Below are 22841 nucleotides of genomic sequence, written 5' to 3'. Positions count from 1 at the left end.
GGTTTTGTGAGGGGAGGAGAGGAGGATTGGAGGTTGATGTGTCCATTCTGTTTTTGTTTGGTTCTTTTGAGGGGAGGGGAGGAGGATTGGAGGTTGATGTGTCCGTTCTGTTTTTGTTTGGTTTTTGTGAGGGAAGTGGAGGAGGATTGGAGGTTGATGTGTCCGTTCTGTTTTTTTTTTGTTTTTGTGAGGGGAGGGGAGGAGGATTGAAGGTTGATGTGTCCGTTCTGTTTTTGTTTGGTTTTTGTGAGGGGAGGGGAGGAGGATTCGAGGTTGATGTGTCCGTTCTGTTTTTGTTTGGTTTTTGTAAGGGGATGAGGATTGGAGGTTGATGTGTCCGTTCTTTTTTTGTTTGGTTTTTGTGACGGGAGGAGGATTGGAGGTTGATGTGTCTGTTCTGTTTCTGCTTGGTTTTTGTGAGGGGAGGAGGATTGGAGGTTGATGTGTCCGTTCTGTTTTTGTTTGGTTTTTGTGAGGGGAGGGGAGGAGCATTGGAGGTTGATGTGTCCGTTCTGTTTTTGTTTGGTTTTTGTGAGGGGAGGGGAGGAGGATTGGAGGTTGATGTGTCCGTTCTGTTTTTGTTTGGTTTTTGTGAGGGGAGGAGGATTCGAGGTTGATGTGTCCGTTCTGTTTTTGTTAGGTTTTTGTGAGGGATGGGAGGAGGATTGGAGGTTGATGTGTCCGTTCTGTTTTTATTTGGTTTTTGTGAGGGGATGAGGATTGAAGGTTGATGTGTCCGTTCTGTTTTTGTTTGGTTTTTGTGAGGGGAGGAGGATTAGAGGTTGATGTGTCCGTTCTGTTTTTGTTTGGTTTTTGTGAGGGGAGGAGGTTTGAAGGTTGATGTGTCCGTTCTGTTTTTGTTTGGTTTTTGTGAGGGAAGCGGAGGAGGATTGGAGGTTGATGTGTCCGTTCTGTTTTTGTTTGGTTTTTGTGAGGGGAGGGGAGAAGGATTGAAGGTTGATGTGTCCGTTCTGTTTTTGTTTGGTTTTTGTGAGGGGAGGGGAGGAGGATTGAAGGTTGATGTGTCCGTTCTGTTTTTGTTTGGTTTTTGTGAGGGGAGGAGGATTGGAGGTTGATGTGTCTGGTCTGTTTTTGTTTGGTTTTTGGGCAGGAAGGGGAGGAGGATTGGAGGTTGATGTGTCCGTTATGTTTTTGTTTGGTTTTTGTGAGGGGAGGAAGATTGAAGGTTGATGTGTCCGTTCTGTTTTTGTTTGGTTTTTGTGAGGGGAGGGGGATTGGAGGTTGATGTGTCCGTTCTGTTTTTGTTTGGTTTTTGTGAGGGGAGGGGAGGAGGATTGAAGGTTGATGTGTCCGTTCTGTTTTTGTTTGGTTTTTGTGAGGGGAGGAGAGGAAGATTGGAGGTTGATGTGTCCGGTCTGTTTTTGTTTGGTTTTTGGGCAGGAAGGGGAGGAGGATTGGAGGTTGATGTGTCCGTTCTGTGTTTGGTTTTTGTGAGGGGAGGAAGATTGAAGGTTGATGTGTCCGTTCTGTTTTTGTTTGGTTTTTGTGAGGGGAGGGGGATTGGAGGTTGATGTGTCCGTTCTGTTTTTGTTTGGTTTTTGTGAGGGAAGGGGAGGAGGATTGGAGGTTGATGTGTCCGTTCTGTGTTTGGTTTTTGTGAGGGGAGGAAGATTGAAGGTTGATGTGTCCGTTCTGTTTTTGTTTGGTTTTTGTGAGGGGAGGGGAGGAGGATTGGAGGTTGATGTGTCCATTCTGTTTTTGTTTGGTTTTTGTGAGGGAAGGGGTGGGGGATTGGAGGTTGATGTGTCCGTTCTGTTTTTGTTTGGTTTTTGTGAGGGGAGGGGAGGAGGATTGAAGGTTGATGTGTCCGGTCTGTTTTTGTTTGGTTTTTGTGAGGGGAGGAGAGGAGGATTGGAGGTTGATGTGTCCGGTCTGTTTTTGTTTGGTTTTTGGGCAGGAAGGGGAGGAGATTGGAGGTTCATGTGTCCGTTCTGTGTTTGGTTTTTGTGAGGGGAGGGGGATTGGAGGTTGATGTGTCCGTTCTGTTTTTGTTTGGTTTTTGTGAGGGGAGGGGAGGAGGATTGGACTTTGATGTGTCCGTTCTGTTTTTGTTTGGTTTTTGTGAGGGGATGAGGATTGAAAGTTGATGTGTCCGTTCTGTTTTTCTTTGGTTTTTGTGAGGGAAGGGGAGGAGGATTGAAGGTTGATGTGTCCGGTCTTTTTTTGTTTGGTTTTTGTGAGGGAAGGGGAGGAGGATTGGAGGTTGATGTGTCCGTTATGTTTTTGTTTGGTTTTTGTGAGGGGATGAGGATTGAAGGTTGATGTGTCCGTTATGTTATTGTTTGGTTTTTGTGAGGGAAGGGGAGGAGGATTGGAAGTTGATGTGTCCGTTCTGTTTTTGTTTGGTTTTTGTGAGGGGAGGAGGATTGGAGGTTGATGTGTCCGTTCTGTTTTTGTTTGGTTTTTGTGAGGGGATGAGGATTGAAGGTTGATGTGTCCGGTCTTTTTTTGTTTGGTTTTTGTGAGGGGAGGAGGATTGGAGGTTGATGTGTCCGTTCTGTTTTTGTTTGGTTTTAGTGAGGGGAGGAGGATTGGAGGTTGATGTGTCCGTTCTGTTTTTTTTGGTTTTTGTGAGGGGAGGAGGATTGGAGGTTGATGTGTCCGTTCTGTTTTTGTTTGGTTTTTGTGAGGGGACGGGAGGAGGATTGAAGGTTGATGTGTCCGTTCTGTTTTTGTTTGGTTTTTGTGAGGGAAGGGGAGTAGGATTGGAGGTTGATGTGTCCGTTCTGTTTTTGCTTGGTTTTTGTGAGGGGAGGAGGATTGGAGGTTGATGTGTCCGTTCTGTTTTTGTTTGGTTTTTGTGAGGGGAGGAGGATTGGAGGTTGATGTGTCCGTTCTGTTTTTGTTTGGTTTTTGTGAGGGGAGGAGGATTGAAGGTTGATGTGTCCGTTCTGTTTTTGTTTGGTTTTTGTGAGGGGAGGAGAGGAGGATTGGAGGTTGATGTGTCCGTTATGTTTTTGTTTGGTTTTTGTGAGGGAAGGGGAGGAGGATTGGAGGTTGATGTGTCCGTTCTGTTTTTGTTTGGTTTTTGTGAGGGGAGGGGAGGAGGATTGGAGGTTGATGTGTCCGTTCTGTTTTTGTTTGGTTTTTGTGAGGGGAGGAGGATTGGAAGTTGATGTGTCCGTTCTGTTTTTGTTTGGTTTTTGTGAGGGGAGGAGGATTGGAGGTTGATGTGTCCGTTCTGTTTTTGTTTGGTTTTTGTGAGGGGAGGAGGATTCGAGGTTGATGTGTCCATTCTGTTTTTGTTTGGTTTTTGGGCAGGAAGGGGAGGAGGATTGGAGGTTGATGTGTCTGGTCTGTTTTTGTTTGGTTTTTGGGCAGGAAGGGGAGGAGGATTGGAGGTTCATGTGTCCGTTCTGTGTTTGGTTTTTGTGAGGGGAGGAAGATTGAAGGTTGATGTGTCCGTTCTGTTTTTGTTTGGTTTTTGGGCAGGAAGGGGAGGAGGATTGGAGGTTGATTTGTCCAGTCTCTTTTTGTTTGGTTTTTGGGCAGGAAGGGGAGGAGGATTGGAGGTTGATGTGTCCGTTCTGTGTTTGGTTTTTGTGAGGGGAGGAAGATTGAAGGTTGATGTGTCCGTTCTGTTTTTGTTTGGTTTTTGTGAGGGGAGGGGGATTGGAGGTTGATGTGTCAGTTCTGTTTTTGTTTGGTTTTTGTGAGGGGAGGGGAGGAGGATTGGAGGTTGATGTGTCCGGTCTTTTTTTGTTTGGTTTTTGTGAGGGAAGGGGAGGAGGATTGGAGGTTGATGTATCCGTTATGTTTTTGTTTGGTTTTTGTGAGGGGATGAGGATTGAAGGTTGATGTGTCCGTTATGTTATTGTTTGGTTTTTGTGAGGGAAGGGGAGGAGGATTGGAAGTTGATGTGTCCGTTCTGTTTTTGTTTGGTTTTTGTGAGGGGAGGAGGATTGGAGGTTGATGTGTCCGTTCTGTTTTTGTTTGGTTTTTGTGAGGGGATGAGGATTGAAGGTTGATGTGTCCGGTCTTTTTTTGTTTGGTTTTTGTGAGGGGAGGAGGATTGGAGGTTGATGTGTCCGTTCTGTTTTTGTTTGGTTTTAGTGAGGGGAGGAGGATTGGAGGTTGATGTGTCCGTTCTGTTTTTTTTGGTTTTTGTGAGGGGAGGAGGATTGGAGGTTGATGTGTCCGTTCTGTTTTTGTTTGGTTTTTGTGAGGGGACGGGAGGAGGATTGAAGGTTGATGTGTCCGTTCTGTTTTTGTTTGGTTTTTGTGAGGGAAGGGGAGTAGGATTGGAGGTTGATGTGTCCGTTCTGTTTTTGCTTGGTTTTTGTGAGGGGAGGAGGATTGGAGGTTGATGTGTCCGTTCTGTTTTTGTTTGGTTTTTGTGAGGGGAGGAGGATTGGAGGTTGATGTGTCCGTTCTGTTTTTGTTTGGTTTTTGTGAGGGGAGGAGGATTGAAGGTTGATGTGTCCGTTCTGTTTTTGTTTGGTTTTTGTGAGGGGAGGAGAGGAGGATTGGAGGTTGATGTGTCCGTTCTGTTTTTGTTTGGTTTTTGTGAGGGAAGGGGAGGAGGATTGGAGGTTGATGTGTCCGTTCTGTTTTTGTTTGGTTTTTGTGAGGGGAGGGGAGGAGGATTGGAGGTTGATGTGTCCGTTCTGTTTTTGTTTGGTTTTTGTGAGGGGAGGAGGATTCGAGGTTGATGTGTCCATTCTGTTTTTGTTTGGTTTTTGGGCAGGAAGGGGAGGAGGATTGGAGGTTGATGCGTCTGGTCTGTTTTTGTTTGGTTTTTGGGCAGGAAGGGGAGGAGGATTGGAGGTTCATGTGTCCGTTCTGTGTTTGGTTTTTGTGAGGGGAGGAAGATTGAAGGTTGATGTGTCCGTTCTGTTTTTGTTTGGTTTTTGGGCAGGAAGGGGAGGAGGATTGGAGGTTGATTTGTCCAGTCTCTTTTTGTTTGGTTTTTGGGCAGGAAGGGGAGGAGGATTGGAGGTTGATGTGTCCGTTCTGTGTTTGGTTTTTGTGAGGGGAGGAAGATTGAAGGTTGATGTGTCCGTTCTGTTTTTGTTTGGTTTTTGTGAGGGGAGGGGGATTGGAGGTTGATGTGTCAGTTCTGTTTTTGTTTGGTTTTTGTGAGGGGAGGGGAGGAGGATTGGAGGTTGATGTGTCCATTCTGTTTTTGTTTGGTTTTTGTGAGGGAAGGGGAGGAGGATTGGAGGTTGGTGTGTCCGTTCTGTTTTTGTTTGGTTTTTGTGAGGGGAGGGGAGGAGGATTGGAGGTTGATGTGTCCGTTCTGTTTTTTTTTTGTTTTTGTGAGGGGAGGGGAGGAGGATTGAAGGTTGATGTGTCCGTTCTGTTTTTGTTTGGTTTTTGTGAAGGGAGGAGTATTGGAGTTTGATGTTTCCGTTCTGTTCTTGATTGGTTTTTGTGAGGGGAGGAGGATTGGAGGTTGATGTGTCCGTTCTGTTTTTGTTTGGTTTTTGTGAGGGGAGGAGGATTGGAGGTTGATGTGTCCGGTCTTTTTTTGTTTGGTTTTTGTGAGGGAAGGGGAGGAGGATTGGAGGTTGATGTGTCCGTTCTGTTTTTGTTTGGTTTTTGTGAGGGGAGGGGAGGAGGATTGAAGGTTGATGTGTCCGTTCTGTTTTTGTTTGGTTTTTGTGAGGGGAGGAGAGGAAGATTGGAGGTTGATGTGTCCGGTCTGTTTTTGTTTGGTTTTTGGGCAGGAAGGGGAGGAGGATTGGAGGTTGATGTGTCCGTTCTGTGTTTGGTTTTTGTGAGGGGAGGAAGATTGAAGGTTGATGTGTCCGTTCTGTTTTTGTTTGGTTTTTGTGAGGGGAGGGGGATTGGAGGTTGATGTGTCCGTTCTGTTTTTGTTTGGTTTTTGTGAGGGAAGGGGAGGAGGATTGGAGGTTGATGTGTCCGTTCTGTGTTTGGTTTTTGTGAGGGGAGGAAGATTGAAGGTTGATGTGTCCGTTCTGTTTTTGTTTGGTTTTTGTGAGGGGAGGGGAGGAGGATTGGAGGTTGATGTGTCCATTCTGTTTTTGTTTGGTTTTTGTGAGGGAAGGGGTGGGGGATTGGAGGTTGATGTGTCCGTTCTGTTTTTGTTTGGTTTTTGTGAGGGGAGGGGAGGAGGATTGAAGGTTGATGTGTCCGGTCTGTTTTTGTTTGGTTTTTGTGAGGGGAGGAGAGGAGGATTGGAGGTTGATGTGTCCGTTCTGTTTTTGTTTGGTTTTTGGGCAGGAAGGGGAGGAGGATTGGAGGTTGATGTGTCCGGTCTGTTTTTGTTTGGTTTTTGGGCAGGAAGGGGAGGAGATTGGAGGTTCATGTGTCCGTTCTGTGTTTGGTTTTTGTGAGGGGAGGGGGATTGGAGGTTGATGTGTCCGTTCTGTTTTTGTTTGGTTTTTGTGAGGGGAGGGGAGGAGGATTGGACTTTGATGTGTCCGTTCTGTTTTTGTTTGGTTTTTGTGAGGGGATGAGGATTGAAAGTTGATGTGTCCGTTCTGTTTTTCTTTGGTTTTTGTGAGGGAAGGGGAGGAGGATTGAAGGTTGATGTGTCCGGTCTTTTTTTGTTTGGTTTTTGTGAGGGAAGGGGAGGAGGATTGGAGGTTGATGTGTCCGTTATGTTTTTGTTTGGTTTTTGTGAGGGGATGAGGATTGAAGGTTGATGTGTCCGTTATGTTATTGTTTGGTTTTTGTGAGGGAAGGGGAGGAGGATTGGAAGTTGATGTGTCCGTTCTGTTTTTGTTTGGTTTTTGTGAGGGGAGGAGGATTGGAGGTTGATGTGTCCGTTCTGTTTTTGTTTGGTTTTTGTGAGGGGATGAGGATTGAAGGTTGATGTGTCCGGTCTTTTTTTGTTTGGTTTTTGTGAGGGGAGGAGGATTGGAGGTTGATGTGTCCGTTCTGTTTTTGTTTGGTTTTAGTGAGGGGAGGAGGATTGGAGGTTGATGTGTCCGTTCTGTTTTTTTTGGTTTTTGTGAGGGGAGGAGGATTGGAGGTTGATGTGTCCGTTCTGTTTTTGTTTGGTTTTTGTGAGGGGACGGGAGGAGGATTGAAGGTTGATGTGTCCGTTCTGTTTTTGTTTGGTTTTTGTGAGGGAAGGGGAGTAGGATTGGAGGTTGATGTGTCCGTTCTGTTTTTGCTTGGTTTTTGTGAGGGGAGGAGGATTGGAGGTTGATGTGTCCGTTCTGTTTTTGTTTGGTTTTTGTGAGGGGAGGAGGATTGGAGGTTGATGTGTCCGTTCTGTTTTTGTTTGGTTTTTGTGAGGGGAGGAGGATTGAAGGTTGATGTGTCCGTTCTGTTTTTGTTTGGTTTTTGTGAGGGGAGGAGAGGAGGATTGGAGGTTGATGTGTCCGTTATGTTTTTGTTTGGTTTTTGTGAGGGAAGGGGAGGAGGATTGGAGGTTGATGTGTCCGTTCTGTTTTTGTTTGGTTTTTGTGAGGGGAGGGGAGGAGGATTGGAGGTTGATGTGTCCGTTCTGTTTTTGTTTGGTTTTTGTGAGGGGAGGAGGATTGGAAGTTGATGTGTCCGTTCTGTTTTTGTTTGGTTTTTGTGAGGGGAGGAGGATTGGAGGTTGATGTGTCCGTTCTGTTTTTGTTTGGTTTTTGTGAGGGGAGGAGGATTCGAGGTTGATGTGTCCATTCTGTTTTTGTTTGGTTTTTGGGCAGGAAGGGGAGGAGGATTGGAGGTTGATGTGTCTGGTCTGTTTTTGTTTGGTTTTTGGGCAGGAAGGGGAGGAGGATTGGAGGTTCATGTGTCCGTTCTGTGTTTGGTTTTTGTGAGGGGAGGAAGATTGAAGGTTGATGTGTCCGTTCTGTTTTTGTTTGGTTTTTGGGCAGGAAGGGGAGGAGGATTGGAGGTTGATTTGTCCAGTCTCTTTTTGTTTGGTTTTTGGGCAGGAAGGGGAGGAGGATTGGAGGTTGATGTGTCCGTTCTGTGTTTGGTTTTTGTGAGGGGAGGAAGATTGAAGGTTGATGTGTCCGTTCTGTTTTTGTTTGGTTTTTGTGAGGGGAGGGGGATTGGAGGTTGATGTGTCAGTTCTGTTTTTGTTTGGTTTTTGTGAGGGGAGGGGAGGAGGATTGGAGGTTGATGTGTCCGGTCTTTTTTTGTTTGGTTTTTGTGAGGGAAGGGGAGGAGGATTGGAGGTTGATGTGTCCGTTATGTTTTTGTTTGGTTTTTGTGAGGGGATGAGGATTGAAGGTTGATGTGTCCGTTATGTTATTGTTTGGTTTTTGTGAGGGAAGGGGAGGAGGATTGGAAGTTGATGTGTCCGTTCTGTTTTTGTTTGGTTTTTGTGAGGGGAGGAGGATTGGAGGTTGATGTGTCCGTTCTGTTTTTGTTTGGTTTTTGTGAGGGGATGAGGATTGAAGGTTGATGTGTCCGGTCTTTTTTTGTTTGGTTTTTGTGAGGGGAGGAGGATTGGAGGTTGATGTGTCCGTTCTGTTTTTGTTTGGTTTTAGTGAGGGGAGGAGGATTGGAGGTTGATGTGTCCGTTCTGTTTTTTTTGGTTTTTGTGAGGGGAGGAGGATTGGAGGTTGATGTGTCCGTTCTGTTTTTGTTTGGTTTTTGTGAGGGGACGGGAGGAGGATTGAAGGTTGATGTGTCCGTTCTGTTTTTGTTTGGTTTTTGTGAGGGAAGGGGAGTAGGATTGGAGGTTGATGTGTCCGTTCTGTTTTTGCTTGGTTTTTGTGAGGGGAGGAGGATTGGAGGTTGATGTGTCCGTTCTGTTTTTGTTTGGTTTTTGTGAGGGGAGGAGGATTGGAGGTTGATGTGTCCGTTCTGTTTTTGTTTGGTTTTTGTGAGGGGAGGAGGATTGAAGGTTGATGTGTCCGTTCTGTTTTTGTTTGGTTTTTGTGAGGGGAGGAGAGGAGGATTGGAGGTTGATGTGTCCGTTATGTTTTTGTTTGGTTTTTGTGAGGGAAGGGGAGGAGGATTGGAGGTTGATGTGTCCGTTCTGTTTTTGTTTGGTTTTTGTGAGGGGAGGGGAGGAGGATTGGAGGTTGATGTGTCCGTTCTGTTTTTGTTTGGTTTTTGTGAGGGGAGGAGGATTCGAGGTTGATGTGTCCATTCTGTTTTTGTTTGGTTTTTGGGCAGGAAGGGGAGGAGGATTGGAGGTTGATGTGTCTGGTCTGTTTTTGTTTGGTTTTTGGGCAGGAAGGGGAGGAGGATTGGAGGTTCATGTGTCCGTTCTGTGTTTGGTTTTTGTGAGGGGAGGAAGATTGAAGGTTGATGTGTCCGTTCTGTTTTTGTTTGGTTTTTGGGCAGGAAGGGGAGGAGGATTGGAGGTTGATTTGTCCAGTCTCTTTTTGTTTGGTTTTTGGGCAGGAAGGGGAGGAGGATTGGAGGTTGATGTGTCCGTTCTGTGTTTGGTTTTTGTGAGGGGAGGAAGATTGAAGGTTGATGTGTCCGTTCTGTTTTTGTTTGGTTTTTGTGAGGGGAGGGGGATTGGAGGTTGATGTGTCAGTTCTGTTTTTGTTTGGTTTTTGTGAGGGGAGGGGAGGAGGATTGGAGGTTGATGTGTCCATTCTGTTTTTGTTTGGTTTTTGTGAGGGAAGGGGAGGAGGATTGGAGGTTGGTGTGTCCGTTCTGTTTTTGTTTGGTTTTTGTGAGGGGAGGGGAGGAGGATTGGAGGTTGATGTGTCCGTTCTGTTTTTTTTTTGTTTTTGTGAGGGGAGGGGAGGAGGATTGAAGGTTGATGTGTCCGTTCTGTTTTTGTTTGGTTTTTGTGAAGGGAGGAGTATTGGAGTTTGATGTTTCCGTTCTGTTCTTGATTGGTTTTTGTGAGGGGAGGAGGATTGGAGGTTGATGTGTCCGTTCTGTTTTTGTTTGGTTTTTGTGAGGGGAGGAGGATTGGAGGTTGATGTGTCCGGTCTGTTTTTGTTTGGTTTTTGTGAGGGGAGGAGAGGAGGATTGGAGGTTGATGTGTCCGGTCTGTTTTTGTTTGGTTTTTGGGCAGGAAGGGGAGGAGGATTGGAGGTTGATGTGTCCATTCTGTTTTTGTTTGGTTTTTGGGCAGGAAGGGGAGGAGGATTGGAGGTTCATGTGTCCGTTCTGTGTTTGGTTTTTGTGAGGGGAGGAAGATTGAAGGTTGATGTGTCCGTTCTGTTTTTGTTTGGTTTTTGTGAGGGGAGGGGGATTGGAGGTTGATGTGTCCATTCTGTTTTTGTTTGGTTTTTGTGAAGGGACGGGAGGAGGATTGGAGATTGATGTGTCCATTCTGTTTATGTTTGGTTTTTGTTAGGGGAGGGGAGGAGGATTGGAGGTTGATGTGTCCGTTCTGTTTTTGTTTGGTTTTTGTGAGGGAAGGGGAGGGGGATTGGAGGTTGATGTGTCTGTTCTGTTTTTGTTTGGTTTTTGTGAGGGGAGGGGAGGAGGATTGAAGTTTGATGTGTCCGTTCTGTTTTTGTTTGGGTTTTGTGAGGGGAGGAGGATTGAAGGTTGATGTGTCCGTTCTGTTTTTGTTTGCTTTTTGGGCAGGAAGGGGAGGAGGATTGGAGGTTGATGTGTCCGTTCTGTTTTTGTTTGGTTTTTGTGAGGGGAGGGGAGGAGGGTTGGAGGTTGATGTGTCCGTTCTGTTTTTGTTTGCTTTTTGGGCAGGAAGGGGAGGAGGAATTGAGGTTGATGTGTCCGTTCTGTTTTTGTTTGGTTTTTGTGAGGGATGGGAGGAGGATTGGAGGTTGATGTGTCCGTTCTGTTTTTGTTTGGTTTTTGTGAGGGGATGAGGATTGAAGGTTGATGTGTCCGTTCTGTTTTTGTTTGGTTTTTGTGAGGGGAGGAGGATTAGAGGTTGATGTTTCCGTTCTGTTTTTGTTTGGTTTTTGTGAGGGAAGCGGAGGAGGATTGGAGGTTGATGTGTCCGTTATGTTTTTGTTTGGTTTTTGTGAGGGAAGCGGAGGAGGATTGGAGGTTGATGTGTCCGTTCTGTTTTTGTTTGGTTTTTGTGAGGGGAGGGGAGGAGGATTGAAGGTTGATGTGTCCGTTCTGTTTTTGTTTGGTTTTTGTGAGAGGAGGGGAGGAGGATTGAAGGTTGATGTGTCCGTTCTGTTTTTGTTTGGTTTTTGTGAGGGGAGGAGGATTGGAGGTTGATGTGTCCGTTCTGTTTTTGTTTGGTTTTTGTGAGGGGAGGAGAGGAGGATTGGAGGTTGATGTGTCCGTTCTGTTTTTGTTTGGTTTTTGGGCAGGAAGGGGAGGAGGATTGGAGGTTGATGTGTCCGTTCTGTGTTTGGTTTTTGTGAGGGGACGAAGATTGAAGGTTGTTTTGTCCGTTCTGTTTTTGTTTGGTTTTTGTGAGGGGAGGGGGATTGGAGGTTGATGTGTCCGTTCCTTTTTTTGTTTGGTTTTTGTGAGGGGAGGAGAGGAGGATTGGAGGTTGATGTGTCCATTCTGTTTTTGTTTGGTTCTTTTGAGGGGAGGGGAGGAGGATTGGAGGTTGATGTGTCCGTTCTGTTTTTGTTTGGTTTTTGTGAGGGAAGGGGAGGAGGATTGGAGGTTGATGTGTCCGTTCTGTTTTTTTTTTGTTTTTGTGAGGGGAGGGGAGGAGGATTGAAGGTTGATGTGTCCGTTCTGTTTTTGTTTGGTTTTTGTGAGGGGAGGGGAGGAGGATTCGAGGTTGATGTGTCCGTTCTGTTTTTGTTTGGTTTTTGTGTGGGAAGGGGAGGAGGATTGAAGGTTGATGTGTCCGTTCTGTTTTTGTTTGGTTTTTGTGAGGGGATGGGGATTGAAAGTTGACGTGTCCGTTCTGTTTTTGTTTGGTTTTTGTGAGGGGAGGGGAGGAGGATTAGAGGTTGATGTGTCCGTTCTGTTTTTGTTTGGTTTTTGTGAGGGAAGGGGAGGAGGATTGGAGGTTGATGTGTCCATTCTGTTTTTGTTTGGTTTTTGTGAGGGGAGGGGAGGAGGATTGGAGGTTGATGTGTCCGTTCTGTTTTTGTTTGGTTTTTGTGAGGGGAAGGGAGGAGGATTGGAGGTTGATGCGTCCATTCTATTTTTGTTTGGTTTTTGTGAGGGAAGGGGAGGAGGATTGAAGGTTGATATGTCCGTTCTGTTTCTGTTTGGTTTTTGTGAGGGGAGGGGTGGTGGATTGAAGGTTGATGTGTCCATTCTGTTTCTGTTTGGTTTTTGTGAGGGGAGGGGTGGAGGATTGAAGGTTGATGTGTCCGTTCTGTTTTTGTTTGGTTTTTGTGAGGGGAGGGGAGGAGGATTGAAGGTTGATGTGTCCGTTCTGTTTTTGTTTGGTTTTTGTGAGGGGAGGGGAGGAGGATTGGAGGTTGATGTGTCCGTTCTGTTTTTGTTTGGTCTTTGTGAGGGGAGGGGAGGAGGATTGAAGTTTGATGTGTCCGTTCTGTTTTTGTTTGGTTTTTGTGAGGGGATGAGGATTGTAGGTTGATGTGTCCGTTCTGTTTTTGTTTGGTTTTTGTGAGGGGAGGGGAGGAGGATTGAAGGTTGATGTGTCCATTCTGTTTTTGTTTGGTTTTTGGGCAGGAAGGGGAGGAGGATTGGAGGTTGATGTGTCCGTTCTGTTTTTGTTTGGTTTTTGGGCAGGAAGGGGAGGAGGATTGGAGGTTGATGTGTCCGTTCTGTTTTTGTTTGGTTTTTGTGAGGGAAGGGGAGGAGGATTGGAGGTTGATGTGTCCATTCTGTTTTTGTTTGGTTTTTGTGAGGGGAGGGGAGGAGGATTGGAGGTTGATGTGTCCGTTCTGTTTTTGTTTGGTTTTTGTGAGGGGAGAAGGATTGGAGGTTGATGTGTCCGGTCTGTTTTTGTTTGGTTTTTGTGAGGGGAGGAGGATTGGAGGTTGATGTGTCCGGTCTGGTTTTGTTTGGTTTTTGTGAGGGGAGGGGAGGAGGATTGGAGGTTGATGTGTCCATTCTGTTTTTGTTTGGTTTTTGTGAGGGGAGGGGAGGAGGATTGGAGGTTGATGTGTCCGTTCTGTGTTTGGTTTTTGTGAGGGGACGAAGATTGAAGGTTGATGTGTCCGTTCTCTTTTTGTTTGGTTTTTGTGATGGGAGGAGGATTGGAGGTTGATGTGTCCGTTCTGTTTTTGTTTGGTTTTTGGGCAGGAAGGGGAGGAGGATTGGAGGTTGATGTGTCCGATCTGTTTTTGTTTGGTTTTTGGGCAGGAAGGGGAGGAGGATTGGAGGTTGATGTGTCCGATCTGTTTTTGTTTGGTTTTTGTGAGGGAAGGGGAGGAGGATTGGAGGTTGATGTGTCCGTTCTGTTTTTGTTTGGTTTTTGTGAGGGGAGGGGAGGACTGTGCACCCTTCTTTTCTTTCTTGGTTTGATAGCTACCTGGGGAAGAATAGTTTCAGAGATGTATACTTTGATAGTACATGAACCTTTAAACCTTTGAACATATCTTGTGAGGAAATTAAATTTCTGTTTGCATTTCTCGTAGTTATTAAGTACAGGAAAGAAACAGGCCACTCGGCCCATCGAGTCAGACAGATCACTGTCTTAGTGAGGAAAACCTGGCAGACCTTGCCACGCTCCTCCACCGGGGAATAAGGGGACTCCTCCTAGCAGGAGCCTTCCTGTTCTTGCCCTTATTGTCCTGTCTGCAGCCTGTCTCTCATTCATTCCCATGGGCAGTGTGTCGATTGGTAGCTGTAGTGATACACTGAAGACTGGATCAGCTCTTGTTTCTGTCTGCATGCAAGAGTATTGCTGTTTCCTACTGCAGTTTTTAAAATCTCTGGTTTCCTTTTTCTTTACAGGGGACTTAGTGTGACATTAGCACCAAAATGGTTTAACACACCTGAGCTGGATGTCATCCAGTTGCTAAACAATTGTCTCTCGTCTGAATCATTAGCAGCTTTAAAAGCTTACTTCAGGGAAAGTCCCAAAGCTTTTTTGTTCTTTTGTGGTCAATAGAACAACCAAACTTAAAAAAAGAGTTTTTGACTTCTGAATCTTTCATTCTTTGATCACTCAGGCCCATGATTCTCGATCCTGCTGACCCAACAGGCAACGTTGCGGGAAACGCTAGATGGGATCTCGTTGCACGAGGTGCTCAAGAAGGTTTAAGGCAAAACTGTGTGCAAGGCATCAGCTCCTGGGATGTTCAGGTAAAATATCACATAAAATAACTCAAGTCAAGTTAAGATTATTGTTATTTAACTATTTTACGTATTCCGTCAAATGAGACGTTTCTCCGAACCAGGTGTTCTCCGAACCTGTAGTACACATAACACATAATAACTTATGAAAGTAAGGATGAAATCATAAATAAGCTTAAATAAACAAACTAAAGTGCATAAACTAAATATTGTAAGGTACAGAACAAATTTACTGGTGACTCTTTGACTGTGATGCGACCGGGAGTTCAGAAGCCTAATAGCCCGAGGAAAAGAAACAGTTTCCTATCCTGACTGTTCTTGTTTTTGTGCGTCGGAATCTCCTTAGGAAGTGGGGATGTTGCTGTGCCTTGTAATACTAAAATTCAAGAACTTTTTGAGAAGCAGTAAGAATATGCACAGCACACAATTATGCTGAGTGAGTCTTCAATGAGATTTCATTGAACCGTCCCTACACTGGAGAGGATCGGATCACCTGAACTCCAATTCTGGGCTGTTCTCTTTCATTTTCATTTTAATTTTTGTTTGTTGCAGGCTGAAGCCATTAATTCCGGTGTCTAGTACCAGCTCGATTCCATTTCCTGGCCGCAGTCTAAGCCTAACTGTGAGGCTGATCCAGACTAGGTCACACTCTTTGACACTGAGATAAGCTTCCAACTCCATTGCTGGCCACCATCAAGATCAGCTTCGTCTGTCCCCAAACTACCTGCCTCCTGCCTGCCCATCTGCCACTGAAACCCTTTTCTATGACTTTGTTTCTTCCAGGTTCAATTTTACCAGTATCCCTATTCCTCACTCCAGTTTTGTCTGAAAACTGGTGCCCCGACCATCTTGCATGGAAACACATCACTAATGAGCTCCCACTTGGCCCAGTCCACCAAAATCTGCCTGCTCCAACAGTTCTGGCACTTTATATATCTCTATTTTCAATTGCTCTGGCATTGACATACAAGACTTTTGGTTCCTCAAATCACTCCCAAACCCACTCATCTTCTCTCTATTGCCCTTTTGCCACTGACATTTAGGGCATCAGTGAAGGTGCCGCATCTCAGATGGTGTTCAGGGCTTCCTTCATCGTGTCAGTAGCTCGGTTGCACACGCTCCGTGTGGAGACTCAGGAATACCGTCGCACTCGCATATAGAAGGATTCTTCATTGCTGTTCTCATAACAATTTATCATTGACCAGGTCAGGGTTGTTAGCCCCCATACCCAGAGCACCAGTGGATCACACTTATTCTGGCCTCTACCCTTTTTTGACCTGTTTGGCAAAGGTGACCCTACCAAGAGACAAAGCATAAAGCCCTGACTCCAGCCAACTTAGCACACCAGGTCATTGGGGCACGCAAGCCTCCGAACCACAACAAGGCTGTGATCTCCTTGGCGGGCCAAAATCTTTATTCCAACATAGTTTAGCCTCCAAGTCATATAGGGTGTTAGTGGCACTGTTGGATAAGCCTGGGTGACATCCTAATGCAGCTTGTGCCTGTGTCAGGGGGAGGTGCAGCAACATGAATGAGGTGGACGTCTCTTCTGCAATAACTTGATTGGGAGTTGTCGGCCTTCAGCGAAAAGAGAAATAGACTTACTCAGAGTGCTTCTATCAATGCAACATGATTACGAGAAGTTTAGTGAAGCACTTTGTAAAGAGTGACAGTCCTTGTTTGTTTGTTTTTCAGCCTGTGAAGAGTATTTCAATTTCTGTGATGCGTGTGATCAGTTCATTGCCTGTCAACCCCTTCCACTCTGTTGGACGCATTAAGCAAATGGTTGAGGGCCAGACTGGAGTATCAATGTCCAATTATGACCTGGAATGGCATGGCCAGATACTGCAGGACGCATGGACGCTGTCTGATTATGGGATTTTCTATGATGTTAACTTCTCACTGAAGGAGCAACCCTCTTGGTGCATTCTGCTGTAACGAAACATTGTCTAAAGAATCAAGATGAGCACAGAAGCTGATGTCAAAACGCTGACCAAACACAACAGATCACTGCGGATGTTTCCGTGTGCAATGTAATCCCAAACTGCATCTGAGTGAATTAAACTTACGCCTGGATTACCCAATACACTGATCTTTGGTGTCAAATGGATTATTCATATTTCTATAATAGGTCAATAATAGTTGAAAAGCTCCATTTAGTATCAGAGAATGTAGACAACACACAATCTGAAATCCTCACTCACTGCAGACATCCTTGAAACAAAGGGAAGCCCCAAAGAATGAACGTAAGAACCACAAAGTCCTCAGCCCCCTCCCACCACAACAGTAACAAAACCATCAACCCTCCCCCTCTCCTTTCCTCCTACTTATTCTAGCATAAAGCATCAACATTCCCACCACCCACCGTGCAAGCAACAGCAAAGCTCCCCAAAGACAGTCCATCAAAATCACTCCAGCATTTCAACATCCCACAGTCTCTATCTCTCTCTCTCTCTCTCACTAACAAGGGAGAGACAGATCTTGCTCCTTCCACAGTGACAGGGGAGACAAACAGCTGCCGTTTTGATGTTACAGTTAATTTGAAGCATTGCTTTTTATTTCAAGTTCCCCAGCTTGAGGACCGGTGGCAAACTTTCCTGCAGCATTGTGTGAGGGAAAGAGAGAAACGAGGAGAGAGAGAGAGGGAGGGAGAAAGAGAGTGATCAATCCCCAATGTAGCACTCTTTGACAGCCACTCTCGCTGTCTGCGAAGTTTTGCCTCCTGCTAAACTTAGTTCACGACACCGACGAGAATTTGTGTACACAAGAATCTGTAGAGGAGACAATAAAATTTGCACTCTCTCCCTGAGGCAGAGGGGATTCTGGGAGACTTGGCAAAGATGTGGAATTCTGATAGGGTGAAGCCGTATTGGAGGAGGCTGATGATGAGAAAAATGGACCTTTTGGACACTGCTGCCTTGCACGTGTATTGGAGGGGAATATTTCAAATTCAAAGTACATTTATTATCAAAGTATGTATGAAGTATACAACCCTGAGATTCGTCTTCCCACACTGTCATCCACGAAACAAAGAAAACCATGGGGCCCGTTCACAGAAAAATGCCAAAACTCTCCCCACGCACAAAGAAAACAAATCATACAAATGATAACAAAAAAAGCGAAAAACACACATAGAATATAGGACACAAAACTGAAGCAGTCCAGACGTAGTCAATTTGGTTCAGTTTTCGTTATCTGCATGCTGCCCTGATTCAAAATCACCAAAATGCCAACAAAAAGGTGACCATGAACAAGAAACACATCATTATTGAGTAAACAGGGATATCTAGTTAATGAACACATATGGGCAACTAGTCTATAGACATAGCTTCAGTATAATGGGCCTAATGCCTTCTTTATAATCTTATTTCTAAGCTTTAAGTTTGCCAAAACCAAGAACAAAAGGTTTTCATGTCCTGGATTAAACTGTGTTGTGGTAAATGTAGTGGTAGTTAATGATGTTATTCCAGTGCCTCTCAGTTGGTCACTCCCACATGGGAGGAGTTCACTTTCTGTACAAGCAGGGTTCTCAATAAAGTCCAGTTGAATACCCTGCACGCTGGCCGTCTGGTGTGTGCTCTGCACCATCCCTCAATATCAACCACAACTGAGAGACTCCTGGACAGGTACATGGAGCTCAGTAAAATAGAGGGCTATGGGTAAATTTCTTAACAGTAAATAAACTTGACTCTGTTGCAGATGTTTTTGTTTTGAGGTTGCGTCATTCCACAACACGGGCCTCTGATGGGTGGAGAGACCAACTCAGAGAGATACTTGCTATTTTGAAATATTTCCTATTTTGCCACATCCTCATGCATATCTGTCTGTGTGTGATCCTCACGGTGAGGTTAACCACTGTGGTTTGGTTCTGTCAAGTGTTAAATGGGATAGATCCGGGAGAATACAAAATCAGGGTCTCAGTTTCTAGAGCATTTTTGGGTTTAGGACATATAGCAAATCACTTCAGCAACTAACTTCAGCCACTAATTGTCAAATCTGAATATGGTCTTTAGATGAAATGTAAAATGCAGCTCTGAACAGTGGGTTCCTGAAGGCTGTGAATCGAAGTTAAGGGGAAGACCAGACAATGCTGATTATACAAGCACCAGACAGTGGTGCTTATCGAATTTTCTCTATTTCTGCATAAATATGACCAAAAATGTGATCAGATCTTCACGTAAGTCCTAAAACTTGATAAAGAGAACCCAATTAAATAAGTAACACAAAAAACATTATACTTGTTCATTTATTTATGGGGAAAAATGTTCCAATATTACAGGTATTTGTTGGAAAACATATGTGAACCTCTGCTTTCAGTAGCTGGTGTACAGCAATAACTTCAACCCCAGTTTCCAGAACCTGTTGATCAGTCTTGCACATCGGCTTGGAGGAGTTGTAGGCCATTTCTCCTTACAAAACTGCTCCAACTCTGGGATGCTGGTGGGCTTCCTTGCAAGAACTGCTTGCTTCAGGTCCTTCCACAACATTTCTTTAGGGTTCAAGCTGGATGAACTCAGCCGGTCGGGTAGCATCTGTTGAAATGAGCAGTCAAGGTTTTGGGCCGAGAGCCTTCTTTAGGGTTAATGTCAGGACTTTGACTCGACTATTCCAAAACATGAATTTTCTTCTTTTTAAACCATTCTGTTGTTGATTTACTCTTGTCTTCTAGATCACTTTCTGGAAGAAAATTATTGCAACTTCCATTAAACTTCAGGTGATGGACTGCTACCCTGATGTTCTCCTGTTAAATGTTATGATGGAATTTTGAATTCATTGTTCCCTCAACGTTTGCAAGCTGTCCAGCCGCTGAGGCAGCATATGTTGCCTGCTGTATCTCAGTTAGTCAAATAAAGAGATTTCCTCATATCTATCAGCACTTCCCTCTTTGTCACATGAAGCACTCTGAATGACATAATCATGTTGCATCATAATGTCTGAATTCACAGCCTGGAATTCCCCTCACATTTCTTTTGATTAGTAGCCACTGTGTTTTTCTTTCAGCTCAGTGATAAAACATGAAATTTGTGAAAGAAATAGGTATTAACTATTTTTGTGTCCTACTTAGCATTTTCTTTCAAAAATTTATTTTTCGTCAACTTTCGTGTTTAATGTGAATTCGTGATTAACATTAAATGTTAATTAATGTTAACATTAATTAACAGTGGGGCATTTGTGTTGTAGAGCGCCCCCTGCTGTTTGCATTAAGTATCTGTAACAATTTGGAGCCAATAACGGCCTTTGTTGTACAGGAGTGTCATATTAATCTGAGATAACATGCTAAACCTGCACATTAGAAACCTGCATTTAGATCATATCTTTACAAGCTAATATATTGCAGGGGGCATTATCTGTTTAGCATAATTCTTTACACTATATCTCTGAATCACTGAAATACACTCAGTGGCCACTTTATTAGGTTTAGGAATGGAAGCCCATGTGGTATTCTGATGCTGTAGCCCAGCCACTTCAAGGTTCAACATGGTGTGTGCTCAAGGATGCTCTTCAGCACACCACGGTTGTAAATTATGGTCTTTTGAGTTACTGTTGCCTTTCTGTCACCTTGAGCCAGTCTCCTCTGACCTCTCTCATTAACAAGGTGTTCTTTGGGTTAGGGTAAGGGCTCATTGAAAGCCTTGTCACAGGTAAATAGGGTTATAAATAAAGCTTTTAGCATATTGCCCTACATAAATCAAAGCTCTAAATACAGAGATGGAATTTTATGTTGAAGTTGTATAAATTGGTGAGGCCTACTCTGGAGTATTGTGTGCAGTTCTGGTCACCTACCTACAGGAAAAGATGCGAATGAGGTTGAAAGAGTACGTACAGAGAAAATTTACAAGGATATTGCTGGGAAAGGAGGATCTCAGTTATAAGGGAATATTGAATAGGTTAGGACTTTATTCCTTGGAATGTAGAATATTGAGTGGAGATTTGACAGAGGTATACAAAATTATGAGGGGTATAGATAGGGTAAATGCAAGTAGGCTTTTTCACTGAGGTTGGGTGGGACTACATACAGCGGGTCACATGTTAAGGGTGAAAGGTAAAAAGCTTAAGAGGAACATGAGGGAAATTCTCACTCAGAAGGTCGTGAGGGTTTGAAAATTGCTGCCAGTGCATGCTAGCATGATTTCAATGTTTAAGGCAAGTTTGCAAAGGTACATGGATGGTAGGCATTCGGAAGGATATGGTCCAGGTGCAGGCCAATGGGAATAGTCAGTTTAAATGCGTCAGCACAGACTAGTTGGGCTGACAGGCCCATCTAATTTTAGATCATAATTATATGTTCCTAGTGCTGTGGTTCGCACCATGACCCTGGAAGAATGCAATTTTCTTTGGCTGTATTCATGGGTTGAATGACAATTAAACTTCAACAGCACTCAACATTCCTTTATCTGATTCAGAGGATAAATATATAAAGCAACACACCTCGTCACAGGCAGCGGGAAGATGCTGTGAGGGTTACCCATATCGGATGAGAGCAAGCGCTAGATTTTTTTTAAATTTTGAAATATTAAAGAAAATTATTGAGATGCAGTGCAGAATAGGTCCTTCTGGTCCTTCAAACTGCACCACCCAGCAACACCCGATCTAACCTGAGTCTAACTTAGTCACCAATTAACCTACCAATCGGTACATCTTTGCTCTGTGGGAGGAAACCTACGCGGTGACGGGGAGAACGTGCAAGCTCCTTGCAGACAGCGGTGGGAATTGAACCCGGGTCACTGGTACTGTTGGGCATTGTGCTATCCACTATGCTACTGAGCCACCCCTGATAGCACATCAGATGTTAACTGTAGTTAACATCAAAATAGTAGTGGTTCAAATTTGGTACACATGCTGTGATTGGTCCATGTCATATCTGTTTTAAAGTTAAGTAATGGACAAAATAGGTATGGTATTTTAAAACTAAGACCTATTCTGTGCTGTATCCCAATAATTTTCTTTAATATTCCAACATTTAAAAAAATCTAGCACTTGATCTCATCTGATATAGGTAATCCTCACAGCATCTTCCCACAGCCTGTGACGAGGAGTCTCCCCCTCCTACTTTCAAATCTCTTACTATCTTTCCTTTCAGTTAGTCCTGACGAAGGGTCTCGGCCCGAAATGTCGACAGCGCTTCTCCCTATAGATGCTGCCTGACCTGCTGCGTTCCACCAGCATTTTGTGTGTGTTGCTTGAATTTCCAGCATCTGCAGGTTTCCTCATGTTTGACATATGCAATAGAGTCAAGTTTATTTACTATTAAGAAATTTACCCATAGTCCTCTATTTTACTGAGCTCCATGTACCTGTCCAGGAGTCTCTCAGTTGTGGTTGATATTGAGGGATGGTGCAGAGCACACACCAGCGTGCAGGGTATTCAACTGGACTTTATTGAGAACCCTGCTTGTACAGAAAGTGGACTCCTCCCATGTGGGAGTGACTAACATTATTAACTACCACTACATTTACCACAACACAGTTTAATTCAATACAAGCAAGCTTCTGTTCTTTGTTTTGGCAAAATTAAAGCTTACAAATAAGATTATAAAGAGGCTTCTGGATAGGTACATGGAGATTAGAAAAATAGAGGGCTATGGGTAACTATAGGTAATTTCTAAAGTAACTACATGTTTGGCACAGCTTTGTGGGCTGAAGGGCTTGTATTGTGCTGTAGGTTTTCTACGTTTCTATGTTTTTCTATGGAAGTAAGGAACAAAATTGGTTCTCTAGAAAATCAGAATAGTAATCTATGTGTAGCTCGCTGTAAGGTTTCACTGCTAAGGCTAATGTATGGCTTCTCATTAATGTTCCACTGCTAAGGTAATGGCTTCTCTGTAGCAGCAGTGTTTGGGTTATGACTAGAGATAACGGGGCATGTTAGCCGATGAGTGGGAGGTTGTTTTTTCTTGTGGGTCTAGGAGCTGGGAATTCGCGGTCTTTTGCTGGGGAGAGATGAAGACGCTAATGGAGGGAGTTGGTAGATCGCTGGATGGTGTGAACTTTGAGTGAGGGTCCGAAGGTCAGCGACAAGTGGAGGAGGTCGATGGTGGATGAACGGCCTTATCAGTGAGCTCCAACATTTGCGCATTAGACTGTTTCGTGAGAATGGGACCTTTTTCTTTTTTTTTGTTTTCTTTACTAACCAGATAAAGAATTATAAAGCTCAATCATTTAATCGCATATTGTGTACTGTTTGTTATTTCAGAGTACTGATTTGTAACAGGGGACACATCACGCAGCATCTACCCAAATGAGATTTCTTAAGTTTGGCCGGGCAGGGGGCTACATCCCTTAGATTGAGCCACTAGCCGAACCGAGAGTTACACATGTATATAAACATGCCAAATCAGATAGGGGAGATCATAAATGAATTCTTTGCATTTGTATTTACTGAGGAGGCAGATATAGAGTCTGTAGAAGTGAGGCAGAGCAGCATCAAATTCATGGAGCCTGTACAGATTACAGAGGAGGAGGTGTTTGCTACCCTGACAAATCAGGGTGGATAAATCCCCAGGGCCTGACGAGGAGTTGCTCAGATCGTACGGGAGGCAAGTGCAGAAATTGCCAGTGACCTAGCAGAGATATTTAAAACATCTTTAGTGACAGGAGAAGTACCAGAGGATTGGAGGATAACCAATATTGTTCCGCTGTTTAAAAAAGGCTCTAAACAGAAACCAGGAAATTATAGGCCAGTGAGTCTGACATCAATTGTGGGAAAGTTATTGGAAGATATTCAACAGGACTGGATATAGAAGTATTTGGATAGATATGGACTGATTAAGGAAATTCAGCATGGCTTTCAGCATTGTAGGCCATGTCTAACTAACAGAGTTTTTGAGG

At 44.3% G+C, this 22841-nt stretch overlaps 1 protein-coding gene across 1 annotated transcript in view; it reads left to right on the top strand.

Annotated features, from left to right (window-relative positions):
* Window positions 1–18835, top strand: part of LOC132403381 (2'-5'-oligoadenylate synthase 3-like) — a 125809-nt gene extending 106974 nt beyond the window's left edge. Inside the window, exons 24-25 of the mRNA XM_059986795.1 lie at window positions 13890–14022; window positions 15709–18835. Of these exons, the coding sequence (XP_059842778.1) occupies window positions 13890–14022; window positions 15709–15951 (376 nt within the window). The 3' untranslated portion in view covers window positions 15952–18835. The remainder of the gene's footprint in view (window positions 1–13889; window positions 14023–15708) is intronic.
* Window positions 18836–22841: the final 4006 nt, after the last annotated feature.

This window comes from Hypanus sabinus, chromosome 13 (genome assembly GCF_030144855.1).
Source record: "Hypanus sabinus isolate sHypSab1 chromosome 13, sHypSab1.hap1, whole genome shotgun sequence".
Taxonomy (NCBI): Eukaryota; Metazoa; Chordata; class Chondrichthyes; order Myliobatiformes; family Dasyatidae; genus Hypanus; species Hypanus sabinus.
Note: the sequence above shows the minus strand (reverse complement) of the source record. Positions and strands in the feature narration are given on the sequence as shown.